At 46.5% G+C, this 26,358-nt stretch overlaps 3 protein-coding genes across 5 annotated transcripts in view; 2 read left to right on the top strand and 1 right to left on the bottom strand.

Annotated features, from left to right (window-relative positions):
• The window catches only part of rftn1b (raftlin, lipid raft linker 1b), a 141,218-nt gene extending 140,157 nt beyond the window's left edge, over positions 1 to 1,061 (bottom strand). For both annotated transcript variants that reach the window (XM_030102031.1, XM_030102032.1), the window contains exon 1: positions 733 to 1,061. The gene's annotated coding sequence lies outside the window, so the exon portion shown is untranslated. The remainder of the gene's footprint in view (positions 1 to 732) is intronic.
• Positions 1,062 to 10,016: 8,955 nt separating this feature from the next.
• Positions 10,017 to 15,695, top strand: LOC115397250 (cysteine-rich venom protein pseudecin). The gene is made up of 7 exons (XM_030103478.1): positions 10,017 to 10,080; positions 12,964 to 13,064; positions 13,481 to 13,571; positions 13,819 to 13,961; positions 15,196 to 15,281; positions 15,393 to 15,475; positions 15,559 to 15,695. The coding sequence occupies exons 1-7, from the start codon at positions 10,017 to 10,019 to the stop codon at positions 15,693 to 15,695; spliced, it is 705 nt and encodes a 234-aa protein (XP_029959338.1).
• An 8,829-nt stretch (positions 15,696 to 24,524) lies between these two features.
• plcl2 (phospholipase C like 2) overlaps positions 24,525 to 26,358 on the top strand; it is a 43,733-nt gene continuing 41,899 nt past the window's right edge. The window contains exons 1-2 of one of the 2 annotated variants that reach the window (XM_030102023.1): positions 24,525 to 24,873; positions 25,061 to 25,553. In XM_030102023.1, the coding sequence (XP_029957883.1) occupies positions 25,317 to 25,553 (237 nt within the window). In that variant the 5' untranslated portion in view covers positions 24,525 to 24,873; positions 25,061 to 25,316. Of the gene's footprint in view, positions 24,981 to 25,060; positions 25,554 to 26,358 lie in introns of both variants that reach the window. The other variant, XM_030102022.1, reaches the window with a different exon arrangement.

Below are 26,358 nucleotides of genomic sequence, written 5' to 3'. Positions count from 1 at the left end.
ACTGATTCGAAGTGTTCTTTATGGAATTCAATCGGGTTCAGATTAAGGTTGCACATGGAGTTATTGTGTGTGTGTGTGTGTGTGTGTGTGTGTGTGTGTGTGTGTGTGTGTGTGTGTCTCAGGGAGAACTCCTGACCCACCAACACAGTGGAGTTAACGCAGCCAGACGCTCCACAACTCACCAGCTGGAACTAATTAACAGCAGTTCAGTGAGACTGAGCCGCTCACTCACTTTCTCCCTCACACACACACGCGCGCACGCACACACACCATTCCTCCTCTCCCCCCTCTGGCTCTTCCTCTCCCCTGCCCTCGCCTTCCTCCTCCCTGACATCCTCCCTCACCTCCTGCCGTCGCTCAACTTGTTTTTACCCCCCTCCTCTTCCTCCATTCCTCCTCCTCTTCCTCACGCGCACGCTTGGATGAGCTCGTAGCACGCAGCCCCATGTAAACATCCACATGTACCGACTGACATGCATATGGAGCAGCACGGGGCGCGCGGGGGCGGGCGGGGGCGGGTGGAGGGCACAGCAGCTGGGTTGGATTCAGGTAGACCCGCTTTTCTGCTTTTCGTCCCCGTTCCGTTCCGCTCCGTTCCGTTCACGTGCGACTTGAAGAAGCAGCTGGAACGCGAGCGCGTGAGCGGATCTAAACCAACCAACTCACTCCGTGAAGTTTTGCAGCCGCACGAGGACGTTCAGAGATAAGAAGAAAAAGGCAGAGCGAACTTACCTGCTTGACAATCTGGTGGTGAAGTTGAGAGTTGGGGACTCGGCAGGAGAATCACATTCTCCTCGCGGAGCGCCGAGAGATGGAGTTGAGATCCGGGCAGCAGATGACAGCTCGAGACCCTCCGGGCAGCGCGCGGCGGCTCCTCCGCCTCCTTCGGTTCGGTTCGGCTCGGCTCGGCTCGTCCCCCTTCCACCACCTCGAGGAGCTCAGACACAACGTTGCACGCGCGGTGTGTTTAGGTCATGCTCAAACTATGCCTGTGCTGCCAGTGCTGAGCAGGCTGAGGGAAACCACATCCTGTCACACCGCTCCGTCCTCCTCCTCTCCGCCTCTCCGTCCTCCTCCGGCGCTCTCTCTCTCTCTCTCTCTCTCTCTCTCTCTGATTGTCTGAAGCAGCGCAGCGTCTGCTCTACCAGCCGCTCTCCCTCAATGTCTGCCTCTCTGGCAGCCGCACCGGTTCCACACCGCTGGCTGAAGAATCCATCTGAGGAGAGGAAGAGGAGGAGGAGGAGGAGGAGGAGGAGGAGGAGGAGGAGGAGGAGGGGGGCTTCGCTGGGAAATACCAGAGCTGGAGGAAGGAGGGGTGGAGGTGGAGGAGGGCGGGTGTTGTTCAGGAGTGGAGAATCAGGGAGGGCAGAACGACAAATCAATAGTTTGGGAGTGGAGAGAAAGCAGTCCAATGTCAAAATAAAGAGAAAAAAAAATCAGTCAGGGTGTTAAAAGGAGATGTGTGAGGAGTCTCAGTTCATGTTCAACAAAGAGGAAGCAGCAGAAACTGAAACCAAATAAACAGGATTCATTTTCTTCTAAATATAACCAACATCGCCTTCATAGGGTGTGTGATAACTTCATTTATACAATAAGTTCCGTATTGAAATGCAGCTCAACAAGGACGGGAAATGTTCAAGACTAAAATTGGAAGATGGAAAATATTAAAAGATTATAAAATATGTAAAAAAATAACTTCCTCCTTTCAAAATAAATGAAATACAATTTGAATATGAAACAAGATAAGAGATTAAGAGAAATATTAAAAAGTGACATTGGGACGGCTAACATTACTCGTAGTTCTCACTACGACTCTAACATGACATGTTGGCGATGCCTGTGTCTTTCTAAAGACGATTTACAGAATGTTTCAGGTAAAAAGTTTGTTTTTTCATTTCAATTCAACAACCTTTTGGAAACAAGGTCTATTTCTGTGAAATGGTGGGACTGAACATGATGCCACATGTCGGTGCTGTTGGTTGTTCTTGTAACAACACTTCTGTCTTTTGGTCATAGTGTAGACAGAAAGTCAACAGAAGCAAAGGGAGAACATGCAAACGCCGTCTTGTTATCATATAGCTGCGTCAGCTGTGTTTTTATCATGACCTGCTGGATGCGTCTGCATTTAACTACCAAGTATTTGAGAAAAGACTGGACAGAAATAGTGATTGATAGTTTGTTTAGGAGGAAAAAAGGAGAGAAATCAGAACTGATATTAAGTGGAAACGTCTGAAAATCCAGCTGTTAAAGGTGCTGTAGGCAGGATTTTGCTAGTCAGTGCTAATTTTTCTGTGTTTTCTTTGGATTAAATGTCAGAGTATTCATTGATAATCCTTCAGGAGTGTAGTATAACTGCACTACCGCGAGGGCGCAGCGTTTCCGTCTGTCTCTGTTCTGAGCTGAAAAGGAATCTCGACAGCTCCAGGTATCTTTGACCAATCAGAAGAGCCCATGAGGCTCTAACCGTGATTGGTCGAGGGGCGTTCGTCACACGTTCTTGTGGGAGGGGCTTAACTTGCGTAAGGGCGTGATGTCAGAGAAAACAGGACAGGATTGGCTGTGCTGGGTTTCAAATCACTATCTTAGATGGGTCAAATCGCCATCTTGCTTAGGTAACCGCAAGATGGCGGAGATGCGGCATCCTGCCTACAGCACCTTTAATTCGCAGAAATACTTTGGGTTTTGCTAATGTTGACAGACGTCAATCAAAAGACACATCTGGATCGATCAGTATAATTTAGGGTCAAAGTCTATCATCATGTGATTGAAGGAAACACCATCAACAGGCCACCAGTCCATCAAATTACATCAAATACAAGCCCAGCACACTAATATTGAAGAAATCACATTTTCTACTTCAGAAAAGATGTAATGATGGAGACTGAACAGAAGCCGATGCCATCAAACCATCAAACCAGCACGTAGCAGGAATGTCTGGAACATTCTTAGAGCCCATGGGAAGTTTGGCCAAAATAAACAGAAAGAGAAGGGGGGGGGGGGGGGGGGGGGGGGTTACGGGGTCCAACAGCTGGTTTGTTGAATATGGATGTCAAGTGAGTATGCGTGTGTGATTCCCTGCACTTCGCTCCTCTGTAGTGGCCATGCATATTTAATGCGTCCGGGTCAGGACCCGCTATAGCTCTGGATTTATTATTTAAGGCAGTTTGTATGAGGGACCGCCACTCTGGAGGAAACAGCATCTCTGTGATACACCAGCAAGTGTTTTTCACAGCGTTCTATCCACAAGTAAACAACATGTCGGTGTGAGCGCGCAGAGCGCCGCCGCTGTGCGTGAACATGCTAAAACACACACGCCGGCGACAGGATATCTGGAGCTTCACACACTCTCAAAGCTGCAGGTTACAGAGTAAATGTTTGTGGGAATAAAGTAGCATAAATACGTGGGTGGGTTTTCAAAAACATCCTGTTTTTGGCTTTAAACAGCTCAGTTTGGAGTGAAATCTCACTTATTTAGAGAAGCTGATCCGTCCATCCACCCCATCCTCCTCCCAATGTTGACATCCATATTTTTCTGTTTTTTTTTAGCTAACATGCTACATTTCATTCATAAACTGCATCCAGCAGAACCTCATCCAAACAATGAATTCTCTCCTTCTTTTGAGTACAAGTCCTTAAAACATCCATCCATGAAATTATCTTCCAAATATCGACACCAGCAATTTCATTAGTTAACACGTTACGTCGCTTGCCCGAATCCGTCCGTGCACAGCCGTCCTGATCCCATCGGCATTCTGACAGCCCTGCGTGTTTTAGTTAAATCACAATCACACATGTTTCATCCATCCAAACCTCCGAGAGGTGACCTCTCCTCCACTTTGGAAAGAGCGTCATGAAATGTTCCCGATGAAAACACGACGGTCTCAACATGGAGCCACATGCACGTTTTTCTACATGCACTGACAGCATCAAATGAGAGTGGTTCGACTGAGGGAATTCAACATCTGCATTTAGGATGACGGTCGGGGATTTTCCACTCTCACTGCAGGTGAGGAACCCATCGCCTGCTCTGCAACCGGCAGGCAGACAAAAGCCAGTTACTCTCCAGCGAGCGCACGGCAGCGGAGCGTTTAGCAGCTGGAATCCCTTCTTATTTCCCTCAAGAGTTAGTAGAGGTCAAAAGGAAGAGAACTCTGGACGGTAAATGGAGAAAAGGTATCGCTTTGTGACTCCATTGTGACTGTGTGCTCAGACCGGCTCAGTGTTTCAGAGATATCAAGCCTCATTGAAGGAAATGACAATATCTAATGAGTCGCCCCCATTGGTGTGTGTGTGAGTGTGATTAAAAGTGTTAAACAGTTTGTAAAGCGCTATATAAGAGCAAAACTTTGGTAGATCGGTCCCTAATTCTAAAAGTTGCTTTCTCGGTGGAAAAAAAGCCACAGGTGGGCACTTTAAAGCAGGCGACAAAATGCTCTGAAGTCACTTAACTCTCAGCTCGCTTTGAAAGTTGACATTGATATATGGTCGCTGCAGCCGTTTTCCAGCCAGAGTTGTGGAGAAGTTTCTCTGAAATCCATTTGGGTGGAATTCCGGCGCGAAGCGGCCTGGTCAGTGATGCAGAGTAAGTGCTGACCAAAGACCTTTTTACAATGTCGACGATTTTAACGGGCGCCGGCATCTGTTTCTCAAGGATATTGAGAAAGTTATGGGGAAAGAGTGGCGTTGACGCAGCAGTGCACAGCTGTTACGTGGCCGCGCAAGAGCTGTCAGTGTGGAAACGCACAACTTCGCTCCAAACCGGAATATCTCTGCAGCTGCTGCTTTGATTGCCGTGAAATTTTGAGCCGCCTTTTACGATCCTGAGTGAATGTATTCCAATAAAACTGCTGCTCCCTTAAATTCTGATTTCAAGCATTGATCCGCTCAAAACGATTTCTTCTCTCTTAATGAGAGACATGGTTTTCCATCGTAGACGTGCAAAAATGACAATGTGGAACGTCATTTAATGGTTTCTCACTGCTGGGAACTACAGATTAAAGTCTCATTGTAGTTCCACTGCTTTTGTCAGTGACTTCCTGTAACATCTAGATTACAGAGCATCTTCCTTCCTCTAACGTCCAGATTATAGAGCATCTTCCTCTGACTGACTGAAGTAAATTCATCTTAATATAATGGCACAACATTGTCACAAATGTTTCTTCATCTCCAACATCTCCCTCCTTGAGACGAGTGTCACATGTTTGTTATTGTGGAAATGAAATGTGGATGAAAGGTTGAAAAAACACAGAACGGAGCTGCTGAAAACAGAAATCACTGAATCTCACAGCACTAACCAGAGAAGCTGACGTGGGCTTGATGACTCACACATGCCTTCTTATTGCTTCCAAAAATCACATCGACGAATTCAGAACAGTCACAGAACATGTGAGGAAATACATCTGAGACAGAAGCTTCTGGAAACCTGGGTGTGGGAAAATGTTGCAGTTCTTTGAATGTCAGATTTTTATCATTGAAAAGTGATAGATTGTGTGAGAGCCCTGCAGTCTGTGAAAATTCCATTATGCGTGCAAGTTTTAGAATTTTCAAGAGTTCTGGAATGTGAGAATAATGAAGAATGTGAGGGAATTGTGCAGCATGTGAGCTGGGGAATGTGTGTGAGTTCTGGAGTCTGGAGGAGCCTTAGAAAGTTTTAAAATGTTTAAAAGAGCCTGCTAGAATACTCAAGAGTTCTAAATTGTGTGAACATTCTTAAATGTGTGAAGTTTCACATCAGGAGAGTTAAACATAAGGCCACTGGGCCAAAACTGGCCCGCAAGAGGCTCAGTTCCAGCCCGCCAAACTACCGAGCAAATTTTAAAAACCTCGAGAACAGATTTCATCTGTAATAAACACAGAAGGATGAAAGATGGCTAACTCGCTGATAGCAAACTAGCATTAGCACGGACATTTCTGTTTTCGTGAAGATACAGACATTTAAGTTCAGTTATGTGCTAGGGTTGTCAGAGACAACTTGAGGAGGAAAAGTCAACCAAAGACACAGAGACTGTCTGGATCTTATAGTGATTCTCCATGACCGGGGGTGAAGAGCTGAACATGCCTGTGATCACTTCCTGCTCACTAAACCATGCGACACTGGGCTCCTCTCAAAGTCGTTCCTGCCCTAATGGGGAGATCCGTTCACACGATTTGCAGCCAGAACTTAACTGAGCTGCTCGGATGTCGCTGCCAGAATATTTCTCCGGGCCACAAATTAATGATATGTGTCTTTTAAAGATGGAGGGGCCCTGCCTCTGTTTGCCGTCACATAGGGGGTCCCATTAGACTTTAATTGCCACCCCCGAAAGCGCAACACACATCTAGATCTGGGCAATGTATGTCTGACCTTGGAAAGACATTTTTCTTCATTCTTCCTCTTGTAAAAGACGACCGAGGTGAAAACCTCAGTTTGGAATAGGCATGCTCCAATTGCAGTATTAGGCTTTAGTAAGTACTCATATCGGTGCTCGGCTTACTCAAAAGCTAAAGGTTAGCACTCATGCTCGTCTTGTATAGAAGTGATATCTGTAGATCACCAGTTCGGAAACATGGAAGCTGGAAACCGAGGAACAAAAGCAAGAGGGGACCAGCGGACGTCAGCTGGACGCCTCACTGGCTCTCTGGCTGTTTGAACTGACTGAAATCCAACAGATGCCAAAAGACGGAAGCCTGTCTGGCACTGAATGGAACTAATGACGGCCCACAGTCTGAACTGTTGGGCTGGTTTTGAGAAGGACGCAGCAAAAACAATGAGAGGTTTACATGATGCCGTCTTCACAGCTCGCACTCCAGCGACTTCATTGTTCCGGGACTAATCTGAAGTGATTAGATTCCTTTATTGGATGATAAACTTGACCTGAGCGTTCTCAGAGAATGTCGGCTCCGCTGGATGAGCAGCCAAGCGTCGGTGTTTGTGGAGGCATCGGTCTGACGCGAGACGCTGGAGACGAGAAACAGAGCGAGACTCTTCACTGTGTGTCCTCCTTCAGCTGTGGATCTTCAGTCACTGTCGGTGGTGTGTGTGTGTGTGTGTGTGTGTGTGTGTGTGTGTGTGTGTGTTCTCGTATTTCTATCCTTGTTGGGGCCAAATGTCCCCACAAGGATAGCAAAACGTGGAACGACGTGCCTTGTGGGGACCTTTTTCCGGTCCTAAGTAGGAGAAACAGTGTTTTCTTGACCATGTTGTTGTTACTGAAAAAAGTAAAAGTGCAAAAACATTTCTTTAGGGTTAGGCTTTGTTGTGGTGTGGGTTAGGGTTAGGGTAAGGGTCAGGGTTAGGGGCGAGACATGAATGGGAGTCAATGGACGGTCCCCACGAGGATAGAAATACGAGACTGTGTGTGTGTGTGTGTGTGTGTGTGAGTGTGAGTGAGTGAGAGAGCGCTGAGCTGTGACTGGAGGTGCAGCAGTGCCCCCCAGTGTTCAAAGGAGGAAATTCAATCCATTCACTGCTTGAGGGTTCGGGGTGGCAGGAGTTGATCCCAGCTGTCAGCAATCTCACAGCAGCAGGCTTTACCGGCCCATCACAGGGAAAAACACAGAAACAGCCAGTGACACACGATCACACTCACATTCAGGAGCAATTATAGTCACCAGACTGTGGGAGGAACTGGGAGCACCTGAAGAACAAGCAAACTCCAAAAAGCATGGCTGCACCGGCACCAGTATCGAGATCAGGACGTAGCATCTGTCTACTCACTGCCCTATTAGCATGTCAATATCCAGAGGAGGAGAAAATTAATTTGTTTAACAGTAACAACTTAATCAGCAGAGACATTTGGACCATTTGTGTCTCATCAGTTTAACTGCTCATCACGTAGCTACATGCTACAGGCTACACGCTAAAGAGAGGTGGGGCTCGCACACCAGTGATGCTACATGCTAAACGTGACTGAAGTGCAACCGATTCACATAGCCAGTTTGTCTCGTTTTAATTCGTTGACTTAAGTGTATAGAGTATAAATGTTGCTTGATGGCAGTTAATCAATAGTCAGTATCGGTAAGATTAAGAACTCTGAACGCATTTCGAACCATTTCTCTTTCTTTTTGCAGAGCCTCAGCATCCAGACTCCTTAACTTCCCTTCCTCTCATTAGTCTGTCAGTCTGCTGTCGTACCTGCACTCGCAGCGCTCCGATCTGCTCGGTAATGGCTACTATTACTTTAAATGACCTGCCGTCACTCCTCACATCACGCCAGGAGTTTGACTTACAAGGAAAGAGCACCTGGACTCACACAGCCTCGTTGGCACATAAAGAGCCGCTCCCGTCACATCCATCACCGCAGTGACCATCAATGCTGCCGCTGGCCGCAGGGACAAACTATACACAGGACGCATTCAACTCCTGGTTTCTAAATATTAGCCGTCTTCATCTATCCATCCGTCTTCTTTGTCAGTTGCTCACTGGCCCTTCTGCATGTAATAGTCGATGGACAACAAGAACAGCATTTTTCAAACATTTCTAAAAAAAAATACAGGAGCGCTAACTCGTGGCCCGGTACGCCAACTACAGCGTTTTCACTATTTCTGCTGTTTTCATATCCACACCTATATCGTCTTCAAAATGTTGCTGTGTAAATGCAAAAACAATGCGTCTACACTTGAAATGTTGTGTAAAGTTTTCAGAAAGTTTTGGATTTAAACGACATTTTGAACATGATGTAGCTGGTGTATGGTGCGACTAGTGGGCACTGTCGTTTCTGAAATGAAACCACACACGTGCACAGAGAACAACGTGATAAAAACATCAATGAGAAACATCAGTGAGAACACAGATATTCATATGGACAGACCACCGAGTTGGATTCTTATTAGAGGTGATCCAAAACTGTGCATCTGCTGAGCATGTGGAAGAATTATTGACTGCCATGTTTGCTGTGGCCAAGATGCACATGCAAAGTAGCAGGTTCTTCAAAAAGTTTTCTCCATTCAACCTTCATTTATAGAGGTGGGCGGATTGAGACCCAGGGTCTCATTTTCAAGAGGAACCTGTCTGTAGCAGCAAACACAAAGTTACAAACGAGCAATGGCAAAATACTTAAAAACAAACAACATAAAACACGGAGATCAGAGAGTCAGAGAGTTCCCAAAAAGTTCAATCTTGGCCGTCGTTTTCAAAAAGTTGAATTTTCAGTGGCTCCAAGCCCTGTTCTCATGTAAATGGACCCCAAAATGCAACTACATTTTTGCATTTTCATTTAAAGACTTTGCTGTGTGTTTGCAGGGCTGTTCCTGGTTAAAAAAGAAAAAAAGATGTTCTCTGTGAAGAGAGATCATGAGATCCTCCGTGGTCTGTTATTCATACTGTTTCAAACCCAGATCTCCTCCTCCTCCTGCTCCTCATCCTCCTCCTCTCCTCACACCAAAGGTCACAACATCTCCCACACTGATCCTTCACATTGGTCCTAATCCCTTCACGCCTGTTTGAGGCTACAGTAAAGAGTGGGCGTGTCAGCTGACAGAAATTCAACACTTTAATCCATTTGTATACACCTTGTAATCCAGCAGATTATTTACTTTAACCTGAGAAAGGGTTCGATCCACACTGAGCAAACGCAGAGCTGTATATGGAGGAGTTACGACTCTCTGCCTTGTTTACTCGCTGCTCTTTAGAAGAAAAGGCCTTTTCACGGCCGTGTTTTCATGTAAAGCGTCCTGTGTGTGTACCTGCAGGATGCAGTCGCATCGTAATCATTGTCGGATTAGACACAGGCCATAAAACACACCTCGGCTGGGATTATAAAAGGAAGGAGAAGAAAGTGCAAACTGCATCATCCCTCCTGAAGACCTGGATGCAGATGCAGTGAGTCAGGTCCAGTACATCCTTTCTTCTTTAAATATTTTCTAATGTAGCAAAAAAACCATTTTCATTCAAGTATAATCAAAAAATAAACTTTTGTTCTTGATTTTTGCAGGATTACCATCTGAAAAACAAACCAAACCACGCATGTATAACAATGAGATTAATGTTTATTTATTTTACAGAAAACTCTAAAAGCGTCTTTCTTTATCCTGGAAAAATGTGTGTTCTCCTGATTTTCATCTTGACGCTGCATCGGGCACACTCGGCCTGCGTCCTGGTGAGTGCATGCACACAACATTTTAAAACATTATAATGCTTATTCAGTCCAATTTTTTTGTATTTCCCATTGGAATATTTGCTGTTTCACTTCATTTGACTGGATAATATTGCATGAAAAACAAAAGAGGCTGTGAATAAAACATAATGTACTTTGGATCAATTGGCTCCTTTCTTCTATTGCTGCACTATAATATATCATTTAATGTTGGAAATGATTGATTTCTTTTGGTCAGAAAATGCATTTCTACCTCTTATTTTTAGATTTACTGAAAATCACTCCAGATTTTAATCTGACCCTTTCCTCTGGTGCTGTAGCTGCACATTTGAAACCTCTGTTTCAGATTATAATCTGATGATTTATAACAAAACTACCTCAATATTTTGGCTTCAGTGAAGGTAAAAATTGAGGAGAGATGAAATCTTTTGATATGTAATGCTCAAGGCACACTGAAGATTATCTTTAAGTTGAAAGGCAGAAAAACGTATGGGAAACTGAGACTGTGATATTTGTGGACTACCTTCACAGTAGCATATTTATAACGCTATTTATTCTTTATATCATAAGTTACATTGATACTCTTTAGCTTTGCTGGTTCAACTCTGGTTCAGCTCCTATCACTCAGGTAGAAAAATTTTGAAAACCTTGGGTTTTAAGAAATAAACTAATTCCTCAGGAGTTTAATAACAAGCAGAGTGCCCCAAGGCTCAGTCCTGGGAAATGTGCTTATTAACTGAGATATTCAGGAGACATAGTATTTACTTTGAGAACCATCAAACTGTATCTTAGATGTCAAATTGTGAAAGTTGGAGAACTCAGCAGAAATTTAATCATTGATTGTTCGGCTAATAGAGAGAAACAGCTGTTAAAATGACTCACTGTAAATGAATCCATCTGACTAAGCCTAGAAATGTTTTAATGTTTGTGTTAAACAAATAGTAAAAACAGCGTAAGATCATGAGAAGCAAAACAGGGCAAGACTGAAGAATTCATTATGATGTATATAGATATTCACGTAAAAAAATTTATATAAAAGAAGATTGTTTGATTGGTTCTTTATAAACTACGATACTTGTCTAAGTTGCTTGGAACGGAAGACATAGAAGTCTTACAGCTGATTATTTTCAGTTTTATTTTAACATTTAAAACTAAAAATAAAGAAATAAACATGTTAAAACAAAAACAAAACAAAACAAAACAAAACAGGAGGCCCAGGAATGAGCCTTGGGGAACTCCACATTTCATTTCATGGATTCTTACGTTATCATGAATTTCCTACCTGATGGGAGCTGAATGAGTTAAAGGCAGAGTCAGAGAGGACGACCAGATGACTGATATTTCTCAAAAACACTGTTTCTACGTAAAAGGTCATTCAACTGAATTAGAAAAAAACCCAATATTTCTCTGATTCATTTGTAAAAAAAAATAACATGGATACAGGTCTGGAGAAAAATTCCAAAAATATTTTAATTTAAAAGTGCTGTAGGCAGGATTCCACATCTCCGCCATCTTGCTTAGGGTTACCTAAGCAAGATGGTGATTTGAAACCCAGCACAGCCAATCCTGTCCTGTTTTCTCTGACATCACGCCCTTACGCAAGTTAAGCTCCTCCCACAAGAATGCGCGACAAACGCCCCTCGACCAATCACAGTTAGAGCCTCAGGGGCTCTTCTGATTGGTCAAACATACCGGGAGCGGTCGAGATTCCTTTTCAGCTCAGAACAGAGACAGATGGAAACGCTGCGCCCTCGCGGTAGTGCAATTATGCTACACTCCTAAAGGATTATCAATGGATACTCTAACATTTAATCCAAAGAAAACACAGAAAAATTAGCACTGACTAGCAAAATCCTGCCTACAGCACCTTTAACTATCCCCTAAACCGAGTAATAAAAACACATACCTTTAACAAACAACAAAAATAAGTATATCTTTATCGTTGCTGAAACTGACAAAGTATTTTTTTCTCCTTTCCAAATCCATCCTGCCCCGATGTGTCTACAGCCAGGTGAGCATCATCTAACAGGCACCAGGGATATTAGCGTTTTTGTTTTGTTTTGTTTGTTATTCCAGAAACCAGACTCAAGCTTCCACTTAGATTACGATGGGATTTGATCATCTCGTTGTGTTTCTTTTGGTTATTTCAAATCTTTTCATATCAATTAAACTGGGATTTGCTTGAGAGGCTGTTATATCTTCACTGTGTTTTATCTGAACTGTAACTGCTTAAACTCTGCTTACATGTTAAAATTTAGACATTTAATGTAGTAGATTACAAAGAAAGGGCATCTGTTTCCCACCCTGGACATCTCTACCTGCTCAATTGAGGGTTTCTCTTTCTATGTAGAGTTTGCATGTTCCTCTCACAGTGAGAATAGTTTCTTTCTCTGGTTTTCTTCCCCCACAGTTAAAAAAAATAGAAAAAAAAAAACATCCACTGACTGAGTTGTTCCTCTAAATGTGTAAACATGAGCGTCTGCTCCCTCTGTCTCTTGGTATTTGCCCTGAGCTGGTGACCTTTTAAAGGTGTAGCCTGCCTCCACCCTTCGTTAGCTGGGATCAGTGATCGGTGAGGCTCATGGCCGATGAGGCGCTGACTCCATCAGAATCCGATCTGAGACATAATGTCTTGATTCACGTCGGTGCTCAGAAGAACTGCTCTACTCTCATTCATGTAGACCGGATTAACTGTTTAGTTGTGATTGTTAAGGCTGGGAATTATTTACCTAACTGGGATAGAATCTCAGATCGCTTGACAAAGATTCCGGTTCCCCACACATTTTGAAGTTACGAAAGTATGTTAGAGTTCACTCAAGGTTACGAAAGTAGTTTAGATGAGTTTTGAAGTTGATTTGTAATGTGATCCAATGAACGTGTGTGTTTCTAGAAATCTGTACGGAAAATGCTGAAGTTCAAGCCGAGATCGTGGACGTGCACAACGCCTTCAGGAGAGCAGTTCAGCCCAGCGCCGCCAACATGCTCATGATGGTCAGATATGCTTTCTTTACCAACATCCTCTGAGATCTGTGTGAATACATCCTCATTGTTAATATGCAATCACTGAGGAAAGACAAAAAAAAAATGTATTTCATAATCACAAATGGAGGAAATTCTGGAGTTTGTTGAGATGTGATGGTTGTAAGAAGTGGCCTTGTCATAAACGTGATGTGTACATTTTCATTAGATCTATTGTCATTGCCTGATAACTTCATCCACGAGAAGAAAAACGCAATGACACGATAATTGTTGTGTTCTTCATGGAAATGGGCTGTTGTTCCACATTCTGAGTAGAATTCCTATTGTTCCTCCAGTACCCGAGGTTCCACTGTCAGTCAGAGTCTCCCAGTTTTTTGATAGCCTCAGTGACCCTGACCCCCCCCCCCCCCTCTTGTTTGTTTGAGCAGAGCTACAGTGAGGAGATCGCAGTGGGCGCTCAGGCCTGGGTCGACAGGTGCATCCTGGCTCACGGAGCACCGAGCACACGCATGCTCAACGGTACCATCCTGTTCACTGTTTGCGTTTTATCCAGTTCCACATCTGTCAAGACCTCAAATAGCAGCTTGTATCCAATGTAAACTGATAGTGTGTTGAGAGATATACAGTTATCTCCAGTTTAAACAACCATCTCCTTTAGAAGAGTTACAAAGAGTTGGAGATGATCCTGAGCAGGGCTTTTAGTGAAGTCAGTCTGATCTTCTGGGACGTTCAGTGCTGCCGTCGTGTGTTTTCTGCTCTCATGCAGGATACGAACTCGGTGAGAACCTGTACTATTCATCATATCCCTTCTCATGGACGGGCATAATCACCATCTGGCATGAGGAGGTGACACACTACAACTATCCAAATGGATCCACCGATGGGAGTTCAGTGGGTCACTACACCCAGGTAACAGCAGAGGCCTGGACTGAGGCTGGAGCTTCTCTTAAGCCCCTTTCCCACTGGCGAAAAAAACCCGTTTAAACCCGCTAATAATCGGCTCCTCATGGCAGTGTGAAAGGGTTTGATCGGCATTTAGACCCAGGTCTTTAAACTCTGCAATCTACCCGGGTTTTTAGCGGGTCGGCTTTCTATCAGCTTTTAGTGGGAGGGATACATCTGGGAACTTACATGATGATGTCGACGCAGCGTGGCTACGTTAGCGCGCTAGTTGTTGTTTCTGGACACAGCGTGAGATTTCCTTCGTCAACATGACCCAGCATTGGCAAGATAGCGAGACCAGAGAGGTTCCACTGATCCGTGGGGAAGAGGAGATTCGTCTATAGGTAACGGGGACTGTGTTCTGCTGCATTGTTTACTTTCGTTGTGCTCCGTCGCGCTGATGATGTCATCAACGTGGGACACCATCAGCGCGGGAAAACGCAGTGCCGCGGCTCGCCAGCAGGCGGTGAGACCCGGGTCTGCAGGCAGTGGGAAAGGAGTCTAAAAGCTGATCGTTAGCGGGTCGAAAACACGGGTCGACCCGCTAGTTGCAGTGGCAAAGGGGTATTATTGTGGTAATTTCAGGGTCAGTCCGGGATATTCTGTAATACGACAGGTCAACGTCTTACCAGGATAAATCACAACGGTAACTTGCACTGAATGGTTAACTTGTGTGCCATGTATGTTTTTAGATTTGCTCTTGACTTGCTCCCATTTGTGTTTAGCTCCACTAGGGTTACATCTGCAGCAGTGAGGTTAATGATAATGAACTGGTCAACAATCAACCAGAATACCAGAAAACTGCCACCTCTGAGCCTGGTTCTGCAGGTTTCTTCCTTTTAATAGGGAGTTTTGTTTTTTCCCTTTCCACAGCCGTCTATATTTGCTCATGTGGAATTGTTGGGTTTTTATCTGTAAGAATGTGTATAAATTACTGTACAGATAAAAGTACAAATACTAACCTTTAGCTACTTGCTGACACAGAGAACTTGTTAAATGCTATAAATGTACCTCCAACAGCTTTCCAGCCTGCAGGGCAGCGCGTTGCGTCTATCTCTGGACATCGCTTTCAGAATGTTGTCGCGCAAACTTGAAACTTCCTGAAAACAAGAACAGTGGAATGAGCCATTTTCACTGGAAATGTTGTGTAAATGGACCGCAGTGTTAACCATGCAGTGACGTATTGTCCTGTGTTTGCCAGATCGTGTGGAACAGCTCGTACAGGGTCGGCTGTGGCGTGGCTCAATGCTCCAACTTCTATTTGTACGGCTGCCAGTATTACCGGGCGTACGTCACACACCGAGCACACCCTCAAACCTGACATGGCTCACACACGGAGGTTCGGTTCGTTTCAATGTCCCCTGACCACACGGTGTTTCTGTTCTTCATACCGGACAGCGGTAACTTCAGAGGGGCGCTACCTTACAAAGCCGGACGGCCGTGTGCTTCCTGTCCCGGCAGCTGCGTGGAGAAGCTGTGCAGTGAGTGAAAGATTCAGACTCAGTGATGATCGAATGCGTTTTGCACAGTTTACTCATCAGGACGGTCTTTCTTTGGATTGCAGCAAATCCCTGTCCTCTTGTTGATAACTTCCTGAACTGTCCGACCCTGAAAGCCATCGCCGGGTGCAGCAACAAGCTGGTGTCCGCCTGGTGTCCCGCCTCGTGCACATGCACCACAGAGATCATTCCAGTCGGGTAACCACTGCAGACCCGCTGCATCCTGCTACTGTAAAGCAAACCACCTGCTGCATTTGAAACGAAGGAGAAACATGTCCAGTGATTAAAGTTTTGGGGTTTGCCGTGGTGTTCAAGCGTAAATCTTCATTATGGTGCATAATGTTTGATTTCACACAACCTAGTTTGCAGTTGCATGGCTGTAAATCATCTTATTTCAGATCTATGAACCAAAACAACCATACTCTGTAATAAATATGACATACAAAATTTGTCTGTTTTGCTTTGCTTTTTTTTTTCTCCCCAATGGTATTTTACACCATGTTGCCTTGACAGCTTTTCCTGTTTTGGAATGATGCCAAAACAAGAACAACTATGAGCGCTAACCTTTACTTACTTGGCGTTACCGAATACTGACACCAGTTCTGATTCCATTCAATCATAATCATAATTGTGTTTCTCTGATGAAAATAAATTTCAGATGACATTTATCTCACACATTCTCTGCAGTATTCACAGTGACACCCATGGTGTGTGTGTGTGTGTGTGTGTGTGTGTGTGTGTGTGTGTGTGTGTGTGTGTGTGTGTAGCCTATACCCTTTTAAGAGTTTCCTTGAGTTCCCTTAAAGGGTTAAAGTTTATTTGATCTTAACTTGTCTATATTTTAACTTACTGTCTATAATTTCTCCCTCCCCGTGGTAGTTATGCTCATTTTATTTGGCAGAATTATATAAACTTTATTCTGTTACGCAGATCGCCCTCAAAATATAATAATTAAAATCCATTAAAAAGTTAAAGAGAATTTAGAATTTTTCTCACTGAAAATTAAATCAATGTTGATTTTTATCAGAATACTTTTGGAGTTATACTGTTAATGAACCAAGTAACCAACCAGCCAACCAACCAGCTAGTAACCAACCAACTGATAACCAACTAACCAACAAGGTTAGCAAGCCATCTCTTAAAGCTAGGGTCGACGATCTTGGAAAACTCGCATGTAGCACGAATGTAGCATCTCCCCAAGGCTCCGCCCAGCTCCCACCCCATTGGAGGAGCTCCCGTTGGGAGCAAATGCACTGGACGCGGAAGTGCCGCGCGTGCGGAAGCGCCACGCGCACAGAGTTTGTGATCGCCTCCAATGTTATTAACCTTTCTGACTGCCCGCACACAACGCGCATAGGAGCGCAGCGTGCCCGCTCCGGATTGTTCTACTTTTCACGCGAGCCGCGAGCGCCGATAGCTCCTTGGCAACGCGCGCGCACTCTGAACCAGGGCCAGTGCACGCCATTGAAATGAACGCGCAGGGGGCTGGTAGAACTGCGAAGGGATTTGATTGGTTTCTTGAGAGCGGTCCGCGTGATACGATTGGTCGGAGTTTTTACACTCCTGTGGCCGCTACAGTGGTTAAAATTTTTCCGCCCTTTTTTCCGTCCACATAATGTATTGACTTCTCAGGGGGCAAGGAGCATTTCACTCAGTATGACAAAAAATGCTTTTGGACAACATCGTCTACCCTAACTTTAACCAACCAACTAGCCAACCAAAAATCTGTTAACCAACCAACCAACCAACCAACCAGCAAGTCATCTCTTAACAGTCGGTCACAAAAAGTGAGAATAAATAATTTAACCAGCCATTTAAAGGTGCATTAAGGAGTTTGCACGTTTTATGCGAAACAACAGCCCCTGCAGGCCATGGACGTCACTGCAGCTTAGTGAAACACTTGTGCCTGTGGCTTGTGTCCATGTGCGCGCACAGAAGAGGGGCACTCCTTCCTTGCTCTTTAAGTAGCGCTCGAGTAGAATTTAAGTTTCTTCTGCCTGGTGGGGTCTGTGCTGGAGTTGTGGCAGCGCTAGAAGCCGGTCTTTTCTTACTTTCTGGAAGATCCATCCTCAACACTGCTCAGTTGTTGCTCGCTAAGCATCTGGCGGAGTAATGGCGGACAAAAAGAAACCTAAGGATATCAGGCCAGTGGGAGTGTGCCACCTTAACGTGGTGGGGGAGTTTGAGAGCCCGCATGATCTCAGGAGCTATGTTGCCGGGGGGCTTTATGCCCCCTAGTAGGGTCTCCCATGGCAAACAGGTCCTGGGTGACGGGCCAGACTGAGAGCAGTTCAAAAGCCCCTATGATTAGAAAAAGAACAAAGGTCGTTACGTCGCCCGGTATGGCGCAGCCGGGGCCCCACCCTGGAGCCAGGCCTGGGGTTGGGGCTCGTAAGCGAGCGCCTGGTGGCCGGGTCTTTGCCCACGGGGCCCGGCCGGGCTCAGCCCGAAGGGACGACGTTGTCCTGACCTCCGGTGGGCTCACCACCCACCGAGGGAACCGTAGGGGCCGTGTGCAGTGTGGATTGGGTGGCAGCCGACGGCAGGGTGCCCGGCGACCCGATCCCCGGACACAGAGACTGGCTCTAGGGACATGGAATGTCACCTCGTTGGCGGGGAAGGAGCCTGAGCTTGTGAGGGAGGTTGAGAGGTACCGGCTAGATATAGTCGGGCTCACCTCCACACATAGCCTGGGCTCTGGAACCCAACCTCTCGAGAAGGGCTGGACTCTCCACTTTTCTGGCGTTGCCCGCGGTGAGAGGCGGCGGGCTGGTGTGGGTTTGCTTATAGCCCCACAGCTCAGCCGCCATGTGTTGGAGTTCACCCCAGTGAACGAGAGGGTTGCATCCCTGCGCCTTCGGGTCGGGGATAGGTGCCTCACTGTTGTCTCGGCTTACGGGCCGAACAGCAGTGCAGAGTACCCGGCCTTCTTGGAGTCCCTGGGAGGGGTGCTGGACAGTGCTCCGACTGGGGACTCCATTGTTCTACTGGGGGACTTCAACGCCCACGTGGGCAGCGACAGTGAGACCTGGAAGGGGGTGATTCGATCGCACGGCCTCCCCGATCTGAACCCGAGTGGTGTTCTGTTATTGGACTTCTGTGCTAGTCACAGTTTGTCCATAACAAACACCATGTTTGAGCACAGGGGTGTCCATAAGTGCACTTGGCACCAGGACACCCTAGGTCGGAGGTCGATGATCGACTTTGTTGTCGTGTCATCTGACCTCCGGCCGCGTGTTTTGGACACTCGGGTGAAGAGAGGGGCAGAGCTGTCGACCGATCACCACCTGGTGGTGAGTTGGATTCGCTGGCGGAGGAGGAAACCAGACAGACTTGGCAGACCCAAACGTGTTGTGAGGGTCTGCTGGGAACGTCTGGCGGAACCCTCTGTCAGCATGGCTTTCAACTCCCACCTCCGGGAGAGCTTCTCTCATGTCCCGAGGGAGGCTGGGGACATTGAGTCCGAGTGGACCATGTTCTCCACCTCCATTGTCGAAGCAGCTGCTCGGAGCTGTGGTCGTAAGGTCTCCGGTGCCTGTCGTGGCGGCAACCCCCGAACCCGGTGGTGGACACCGGAAGTAAGGGCTGCTGTCAAGCTGAAGAAGGAGTCCTATCGAGCCTTGCTGGCTCATGGGACTCCCGAAGCAGCTGACGGGTACCGGCAGGCCAAGCGAACTGCAGCCCGAGCAGTTGTGGAGGCAAAAACTCGGGTCTGGGAGGAGTTCGGGGAGGCCATGGAGGAGGACTATCGGTCGGCCTCGAAGAAATTCTGGCAAACCGTCCGGCGCCTCAGGAGGGGAAAGCAGGTCTCCGCCAACACTGTTTACAGTGGAGGTGGGGAGCTGCTGACCTCAACTGGGGATATTGTTGGACGGTGGAAGGAATACTTCGAGGACCTCCTCAATCCCATCGCCACGTCTTCCGTGGAGGAAGCAGAGGCTGAGGTCTCAGAGGTGGACTCATCCATCACCCAAGCTGAAGTCACTGAGGTGGTTGGCAAGCTCCTCGGTGGCAAGGCACCGGGGGTGGACGAGATTCGGCCTGAGTACCTTAAGTCTCTGGATGTGCAGGGACTGTCTTGGTTGACACGTCTCTGCAACATCGCGTGGCGGTCGGGGACGGTGCCTCTGGATTGGCAGACCGGGGTGGTGGTCCCCCTGTTTAAAAAGGGGGACCGGAGGGTGTGCTCCAACTATAGGGGGATTACACTCCTCAGCCTCCCCGGGAAAGTCTATTCCAGGGTACTGGAGAGGAGGATCCGACCGATAGTCGAACCTCGGATCCAGGAGGAACAATGCGGTTTTCGTCCTGGTCGTGGAACAGTGGACCAGCTCTATACCCTCCATAGGGTGCTCGAGGGTTCGTGGGAGTTTGCCCAACCAGTCCACATGTGTTTTGTGGATTTGGAGAAGGCATTCGACCGTGTCCCTCGTGGTGTCTTGTGGGGGGTGCTCCGGGAATACGGAGTCCGGGGCCCCTTGTTAAGGGCCGTCCGGTCTTTGTATGACCGGAGTAGGAGTCTGGTCCGCATTGCCGGCAGTAAGTCGGACCTGTTCCCGGTGCATGTTGGACTCCGGCAGGGCTGCCCTTTGTCACCGGTTCTGTTCATAATCTTCATGGACAGAATTTCTAGGTGCAGCCAGGGGCCGGAGGGGGTCCGGTTCGGGAACCACAGGATTTCATCTCTGCTTTTTGCAGATGATGTTGTCCTGTTGGCTTCATCGAACCCGGACCTACAGCATGCACTGGGGCGGTTCGCAGCCGAGTGTGAAGCGGCAGGGATGAGGATCAGCACCTCCAAATCCGAGGCCATGGTCCTCGACCGGAGGAAGGTGGCTTGCCCCCTCCAGGTTGGTGGAGAGACCCTAGCCCAAGTGGAGGAGTTCAAGTATCTTGGGGTCTTGTTCACGAGTGGGGGACGGATGGAGCGTGAGATTGACAGGCGGATCGGTGCAGCGGCTGCAGTGATGCAGTCGTTGTATCGGTCCGTCGTGGTGAAGAAGGAGCTGAGCCGAAAGGCGAAGCTCTCGATTTACCGGTCAATCTACGTTCCCACCCTCACCTATGGTCATGAGCTTTGGGTCATGACCGAAAGGACAAGATCCCGGATACAAGCGGCCGAAATGAGCTTCCTCCGTAGGGTGGCTGGGCGCTCCCTTAGAGATAGGGTGAGGAGCTCAGTCACCAGGGAGGAGCTCGGAGTAGAGCCGCTACTCCTCCACATCGAGAGGAACCAGCTGAGGTGGCTCGGACATCTGTTTAGGATGCCTCCTGGACGCCTCCCTAGGGAGGTGTTCCAGGCATGTCCCACTGGGAAGAGACCCCGGGGAAGACCCAGGACACGCTGGAGAGACTATGTCTCTCGGCTGGCCTGGGAACGCCTTGGGATCCTCCCAGAGGAGCTGGAGGAAGTGTCTGGGGACAGGGAAGTCTGGGCATCCCTGCTGAGACTGCTGCCCCCACGACCCGGCCCCGGATAAGCGGTAGAAAATGGATGGATGGATGGATGGATGGGAGTGTGCATTATGTCACATCCTCTCAAATTCTCCCCCAAAAAAGTCTGGTGCCGGACCGGCACTGCAACTTTCAAGTGACAATTTAGCGCTGTTAGAGGTACTTGCAACGAATATGTCAGGGCACATTGTACACATCATTAAATATTTGTTACATATTTATGGTGGAAAATAAGTATTTTTAAATGGGCTGTATCATGCAAAATTCACTTTTTGTATGTTTTAACCTTGTTTATAGTTATGTACTCACCGAAAACACCCCCAAAGAGTTTTTTTTCCTTTGTGCCCCGTGTTTAAGCTTTCCTAGTGTTTGTGCACCCGTGAAAACGCTCTGTTTTCCCACGTTCACGTCACACTGTGAAGATGGCTCCCCTGAGCCCCCCTCCCCCAAGCCCTCGGCAATCAGCGTTGCTGCTTTTTGTAACTCCGATTTCGAGGATAAACTTTGACCATCGTCTGAAAGCAACAGTCAAGCAAGAGCAAGAGTCTGAAGAGTCTGAAGGGTCTGCACTTGGTGAGTTTCTAACAGGAAAAGACGTTTTTGCGTGTGGAGAAGCTAGAGCTAAAGAGCTAAAGCTAGCTAGCGTATTTGTTTTGAAGCGCCGATTGGTTGAAGTACGCTGTCAGTCAAAGTCCACAGGGGGAGAGGTGGGATTTTCAGTGAAACTGAGCGTTTTCTCTTCTGGGTTTCAGAATTAGCCCCAGAAAATCTTTAATTTCACACAAAATTACTTTTCCTTAGAGCCAAAAATAAACTATTACCATGTTAATGCCATTTCTAGGGTTTGGACTAGCTAAAAAAGCATGATACAGCCCCTTTAAAGTTGAAAAACTCCTTAATGCACCTTTTAAAAAAAAAAGCTAAAAAAAAAATTCTGTTCTCTGCATAGAGGCAGATGAGTGCACTGTCCTCCAGCAGATGGTGCTGCTGCACAACTTTAAGTCATGTTTGCTGCCATCACAGCAGTGTTTGACTCCATGAGGCAGCAGCCTGTGAATAAGATGAAATAAATCATGTGAGATCTGTGTTTTTATTCTCAGTGTAAGTTAGACGTACAGTTTGTGTTAAGTGTGTGACGGATGCCTCCCAGACTCGTCCCGAGGCTGTGACCACTATCTCAGCTCACACGTTCGCCGCACGTGAGCTTATTTCTAGCAAGAAACCTGACGCAGCAGCTCAGGATCCTCACATCCAGTCATTTTGTGGTTTAGGTTCATCAGCTGTGCTGTAAAGAGGAAGATCTGACACATAATGTGGCACAAACACACAAAAACAAAAGTCATGTGGGCCTCTGTGGGATGTAATCTCCCTGAGATCACATCCGGAATTAGGCTCATGTCAACAACTATGTTATGGAGACAGAAGAGGATGTTAACCCTTTCATCTGTGGGATTTAAAGGATAATTTCATGTTTTAAGTCTATGAAGTGTGGATAAACAGGCTTTTAAAGAACAAGAAATTCACTTAAAATGCATAAAAATGACTCAAATCAAACATTTCTAGCATCGATTAGGGTTCATTGTTATTGTATTTCTCTAAAATAAGAAGATTTATTCACATTTGATGGGACTATCACACTTTTTAGGAATAAACCAAAGAGAAAGTTTGAATTTTCACACGCTTTAGTTTGCTTTGATTTCAACAAAACACTGACAAACAGCCTCGAGTGAGGCAGAGAAGAATGACTGCTTTTGTGTTTCCAGGAGCGATAAAAAAAAAAAAAAAAAAAAACTTTCCTGGACTAAGATTGTGTGAAACCAACTGAAAAATGAGCTTGTTAAATATATTTCCTCGAATGTGGCTGTGTGGTTTGGTACATGTTTCCTTACCGAGTTTAATAGTATTGGATCTTTTTGAGCATTTGTTTGCTATACTGATTTATCTTCCAACCAAACAACCAACCAACCTTCTCTTAACCAACCAACAACCAACCACCCAACCACCCAACCATCTCTTTACTAACCAACTGACCAGCCAACCATCTCCTAATCAACCAATTGACCACCTGACTAACCAGCCAACCAACCAACTAACCTAACTAACCGATTGAACCACTAAACATCAACCCACTTGTTAACCAATCAACCAAAAATCACCTAACCAGCTAACCGACCAACCAACCATTTCTTAACCAACCGACCGGAAAAACAACAGCCCATCTGTTAGAACCAACCAACCTTTTTATGTTTCCAGGAGCTATGAAAGAAAAGAAAAAAAAAAAAAGATCCTCTCTTGGACTTAGATTGTGTGAAACCAAGTGAAAAATGGCCTCGTTAAATATTTACAACACGCGTTTCCATGAATCTGCTTGTGTTTGGTGCATGTTTCCCTCCCCAGTTTTATTGCACTGAATCTTTTTTAAGCATTTGCTCGCTATACTGTATTTGTTTTATTTCTTTTGTGTGTATTTTAATCTGATATAACACGCATTAGTTACCTCCCGTGACATTTGTAAAGCTATATATTTGTTTTGCAGAATCTCAAATGTGTTATTTTATTGTTGACCTTTGGTTTGTGGTTCATGTGTTTCTCTGGTGGAGTCCCGCTGTTCTGCATTGGTTCCTCTCACTGGCATTTGTCTTATTATGCGTGAATAATTCCTGTGTGTGCGTGTGTGTGTGTTTTAAAGTCTTTATGACTTCTTCAATCCATGTAAGAAAGAAAAGTACTGTGCAAAAACATAAAAACGCCTCATAATACACTGAACATGGTGAGCGGTGAAGGAAAAACCTGAATAAAAATCAAACCAATTAGTGAAATTAATGCAAAGAAGATTATTTGAGGTACAGAAATATGCAAGAGCACCAGGGAAACAAACAAACAAACCCAGCATACAGCAGCAGTGAAACGGAGCTGAACTGTTAATGTAAGGTTTGTTTATCATTGAGAAATTTGTAAACATCTTCTGTGTTTAGCTTAGATCGGCTTTGTAAACTTTTTTGTGGGTGTTTATTATTTATTTTTAAACAGTTTGGTAAATATGATTGTTCTGTCATTTTCTTACTGTTTGGCAAGCATGATTCTTGTTTGCTTTCTTTGTTAGTAAACACGATCCTTGTTTATCTTGGAGTTTCTTTATCAATATGATTTTAGATTAGTTTCCTTATTTCTTTTTTGTTTAATGTTGCCATTGCTGTCATTTGTGCTGTTTGGTAAAAAAAATGACTCTTGTTTGCTGTTTGGTGTTTTGCAAACATGATTCTTGTTTATTGATATTGTGTAAACATCAGTGTTGCTTATTATTGTTTTGTAAACATTATTATTACTTTGGTTGCTGTTGTAAACATGATTCTTGTTTATTGCTGTTTTGTGAACAGGTCTTGTGTATTTTGTTTGTTTAATGTTGCTGTTGTGGAGGTGTGTGTGTGTGTCTTTGTGAACGTGCGCGCACTCCCTCTCTCTGCTGCGTCTCGCGGGTTCGAGGCTCGTGCGGGAGGAGAAGTGAAAAGGGGGCGTGGTCACGGCGGAGCATTGTAAATAAATAATGGGGCTTTGATTGACAGCCCAGCCTGTTCTGCCTGTTGCGCGCTCACGAGACGTACACAACTTTCGAGTCCCCCTGGAGACGCGTTCCCGCGGCGGCGGTCCACCGGGGCAGCCTGCGCCGCTTCCCGCACCTCAGTTCACCGACAGGAGCCGTCCGGGAGGGGTCCCGCAGTCCGGGGCTCAGACTTGCGCCCGTGAAAACTTGGCTTCGCCCGGACAGCCGTGGCACAGGCGCCCGGGGAGAGGCTAGCCTCGCTAGCTAACTAGCTCCGCTGCGGCTCGCGGCGGCTCGCGCAGCCGACTGCACCTCTTCATCCGCGGGCACAACTTCCAGAGCAGCGCCGCGGCACCCTCCGTGGAGACACCACGCGGAGGCAAATGTGAGTGTTTGGTGTGCGAGCCGATGAGAACAAAAACACACAGGTGAAGTTAAAGAGAGAATCCGGAGCGGATAAAAGGAAGCAGAAGGACCGTGTGTGTTCTGACTGTAAGTTAACATCCGCTTTCAGCGTGTGAGCCACATTAAATGTCATGTCGCCTAATTATGCTAATGGTTCCTCCTCACAGAGCACAATGCGAGGAGAACGGAGGAGGAGGAGAAGGAGCCCCTCCGCTTCGAACCGGACAGAGATGAGCACCGGGAGATGATGTGGCTGGATTAGACGGGATCCTCACAGCGGGGCTGCAGGCCAGCCGGGAAATAGGAGTAACATCATAATAAAACATTAGGCTTTGCGTGTGTGTGTGTGTGTGTGTGTGTGAGAGAGAGAGAGAGAGAGAGTGAGAGAGAGAGATCGAGAGAGAGAGAGAGATCGAAGTGCCTATGGCGGAGTTTGGGGAGGACGGCAGCCTGCCTCCTCCATTGAATCTCGGGGATCCGGCCGTGCCCAGAGACGAGGCTGCCGGGAAGACGCATTGCGAAGTGTCGGTGCTGAATGGAGACTGTGGCGGGATGCCAGAAAACATGGTCGGATCGGGACAAGCCGGCGTGGAAAACGCCAACAGCTCAGTGGGACCGGATAGCAAATCCGAAATACCGCGCAGGAGCAGCATTATCAAGGTAAATAATAGTGAGGCGAGCCCCTCTGTTCCGCACATGCACCGTGCAGAGAGGTGGAAGTTGGTAGATCCTCTGCTCTCACAGCATTTTCTATTCACATTTCACACCCAGTAACACCGTCCCTGCCATGGTTACCTGGAATGGGTGTTTTCCACAGTGCAGTGAACCCCCAGGAGCACATCCTGTGCTGTTTGCATGAGCATGCTTTGGAGAATCTGTCACCCCTAACCTGATTTGGACTGTGTGTATTCTGGGGGGTGCTGGTGATTCCCTGATGGGTGTGTGTGGTCTAGAGCGGCTGTGCTAGTTAATTGGATGTGTGTATTGTCAGATTTGATAGTGATGGGACTGTGGTGAAGGTGAAACAAGGCGAAATGGGATGAGAGAGAGCGTAGTCCTGAGAACAGTTAGTGCTGCTTATTAAGCAGTTTGCACGGTTCAGTCTGCACTATATTCTAAATTATTGCTTAATCCCAGTGTAATATTAACTTATCACGACATGGGTGGTCAGAAAGGATCCTCTGAAGCACACGCCAACATGTTATTAACCAAGATTTCTTCAGGAGTTTGTCTCAGATTTATAATTTCCTGCCTTTATGAGCTGGAATCCCTGAGAGTGGTGTCCCTCCTCACATGGGTGTAGACACACGGGGTTATTGCTTAAGGGCAGTGAAGATGATGACACTTCCCCACACTGCGTGTTGAAAGCCTCCAAGACGTCTCTCTTTCGCTAATGTCAGCAAGTCTGTAATGTAAAGCCTGCCCTCGCTGCCGGGGCCATCACCGTGTCAGTCAGCCAGATGAA

This window comes from Salarias fasciatus, chromosome 11, assembly GCF_902148845.1.
Source record: "Salarias fasciatus chromosome 11, fSalaFa1.1, whole genome shotgun sequence".
Taxonomy (NCBI): Eukaryota; Metazoa; Chordata; class Actinopteri; order Blenniiformes; family Blenniidae; genus Salarias; species Salarias fasciatus.
The sequence above is the reverse complement of the archived record's forward strand: the minus strand, read 5'-3'. Positions and strand labels throughout refer to the sequence as shown.

Coding starts and splice junctions, on each gene's coding strand:
- LOC115397250 (XM_030103478.1), top strand. CDS start 10,017: ATGTGTGTTCTCCTGATTTTCATCTTGACGCTGCATCGGGCACACTCG. Junction 15,282..15,392: donor GGCTGCCAGTATTACCGGGC/GTACGTCACACA, acceptor CATACCGGACAG/CGGTAACTTCAGAGGGGCGC. Junction 15,476..15,558: donor CTGCGTGGAGAAGCTGTGCA/GTGAGTGAAAGA, acceptor TTTGGATTGCAG/CAAATCCCTGTCCTCTTGTT.